This window comes from Palaemon carinicauda, chromosome 34, assembly GCF_036898095.1.
Source record: "Palaemon carinicauda isolate YSFRI2023 chromosome 34, ASM3689809v2, whole genome shotgun sequence".
Classification (NCBI taxonomy): domain Eukaryota; kingdom Metazoa; phylum Arthropoda; class Malacostraca; order Decapoda; family Palaemonidae; genus Palaemon; species Palaemon carinicauda.
In genome coordinates, this window is record NC_090758.1 from 45,674,222 (window position 1) to 45,676,666 (window position 2,445).

The 2,445-nt window shown below is 36.6% G+C and overlaps 1 protein-coding gene across 1 annotated transcript; it reads right to left on the bottom strand.

The window, feature by feature from the left end:
• Window positions 1-565: 565 nt before the first annotated feature.
• Window positions 566-2,220, bottom strand: LOC137626615 (uncharacterized). The gene has a single exon (XM_068357633.1). It carries the CDS (start codon window positions 2,182-2,184, stop codon window positions 601-603), a length of 1,584 nt encoding a protein of 527 aa, XP_068213734.1. The 5' UTR covers window positions 2,185-2,220; the 3' UTR covers window positions 566-600.
• Window positions 2,221-2,445: the final 225 nt, after the last annotated feature.

Below are 2,445 nucleotides of genomic sequence, written 5' to 3' on the forward strand. Positions count from 1 at the left end.
TTCAGTGTAAAAAATTGTCAGAAAATCTCCTTTCCGGACTGCTTTCTGTGTTGGTCTCTGACTCTACCCCGCTGGGAATCTGTCTTACTGGAATCTGCCTCGCTGGAATCTGCACCGCTGAATATAAATACTCCAAAGGCACAGTGAGTGGATATTTAACTGTCAAACAGTCAGTTTAAAGAACTATTCAGGCTCAATAGTAAACAAAGTCGCAAATTATCCTATAGTTATAAAACAAATTACCATTAAACAAATGCCCATAGTTCCAACTACCACCAAAGTAAACAAAAGAAAAAGTACTTTTTAGTACAAACAGAAATATACGAAAAACATAAAGATATTTCTTTACACTCCACACCAAGGGTTCTACATTTAAATTTTGTTAAATGTAGAACTCTGGAATAACTAGAAAAATTTCAGCCTTTTCTTTTACATTCCAGGCCAAGGGTTCTACATTTCTATCCTTAGTAAATGTAGGACTAATCCCAAATTATATCTCAAAAAAAAAATATATATATATATATATATAATTGTGAAATGAGCAAAATTATGTACAATTAATAAACCCAACTATGTACAGTTATGTTCCTGAAAGGTTCCTCAAATGTCACTGATCATACCTCGAGTCTTTTGCATGCTTTGCAGAGCAGCTTTCCTCTTGGGCCTCTCTTTATTCTGAGGCTTATCTTCCCCCAGGTTTGCCGTGGGATCGGTATTATTAACAGAAATATGATCCTTCAATGTTTTAATATTTGATTGTGACATTTCCTTGCGCGTTAGTATAGGGATTAAAGATGTGACGTGTCGTCGAACCATCTCCCTGTTTTTACCTTTAAGCAGAACAGCGTCAGTTACTTCGTCAAGTACGTTAGTTTTAACGTCTTTAACTACTGCCAATGGGAAATTGGTAGGTTTGCAATTCTCCTCTTTTACCAGTACAATGTCCCCTACCTGTAATTTTTTGTGGGTAACCGGCTTATATCTACTTTTATCATTGACAGCCTGAGTCATCAAATTATTCAAAAATTCTGCATTGTAGGTTTCTATCAAATGTGTGCGCACTTTTTTCAGTTTCTCATAACTTGTTCTTATGGTATCAATAGAGTCAGTGTTTAAAGACCAATCAGGATCATTGCTAGTGGGAAGCGGCTGCATGGCTGGAATAAGATTCAAAGATATTAAGTCCAAGCCATGTATTAACTTCTCTGGGGTAATAGGGTCTGGAATTACGTCATCACTGGTATCTCTCAGACCTTCCGAGAAAGCAATAGGCCTTCGATTAACCAGGTGAATAGTTTGTGAAACCACAAACTCAAAATCTCTGTATTGAAGAACATTTTTCTTGATTGAGCAATGAAGCAACTGACGGACCATCTTCACACATACTTCCACTAATCCCCCATGAGGATGATGGCCTTTAAAATATTGCTCAAATTTTAATGGCCGTACTCCTTGTTCTTCAAAAAATTTCTGGGTTTCTGGATCATTCAGAAAGTCAGTAATTATGTTAGCTCCTGCAACTAAGGATGAACCAAGATCAGATAAACATAATTCAGGCACTCCATATTCAAATGAATGAAGCTGTAAAGCTCTAATGAACTCACCTGAGGTCATGTCAAGACAAACTTTTAAATTAATAACCCTAGACCAGAGGCAAGTTATGCAAAGAATCCAGACTTTCACCTTTTTGCCATTGTAAAGTACAAAGTAAGGGCCTATGTGATCTATGAATATTGTACGAAAGGGAACACTAGGTGGTTCTTGTCTGAATAACCTGTAGGGAGATTGATTTAGTTTAATAGCTCTCTGCTTCAGTTTTATACAAAGTATGCATTCTTGCAGGATGCGTTTCACAACAGAGAAACAGTGTGGAATCCAAAATTGTCTTCTTAATTCAGACAAAACCTTGTAACAGCCTGAGTGATACATTTTCTCATGCAAATCTAAAACAATTAATTTTGTGATGTAGCTATCCTTAGGAAGCAAAACAGGAAATCTGTAATTCTTATCATTTTTCCATCTTGAGAATTTGCTTTTCACTCTTAGAATTCCCTCATTATCAGGATATACATTGAGTTGGTTAACAATGTTTGGGATATCTTTAACGAACGTAGAACCACTGTCAAAATACCTGAATATCTCGGGAAAATAAATGTGCTGTTCTATTCTAATTATGTAATTCATTGCCTTGGCATACAAGTTTTCGTCAAGAACTCTCAGGTTTCCATACCTCTCAGTATACCTGGAGTAAAGTTTGCATTTTAGGCTCTCAATAAACTTAAACACGTACCTATAAACAGATACAAGCCTAGACAAACTGGAAAATTTGTTTACAGTCACCAAGTGCTCTGGTTCTCCCTTATCGGCTGCACCAGTAATAATTTGGCCGGATTTGAAAGACGCAGAACACCCAACTGTTGATGCTAAATGTTCTGCACATTCCTC

Excerpts from the sequence above, each read along its gene's own strand:
- LOC137626615 (XM_068357633.1), bottom strand. The coding sequence starts at position 2,184 with ATGAATTACATAATTAGAATAGAACAGCACATTTATTTTCCCGAGATA.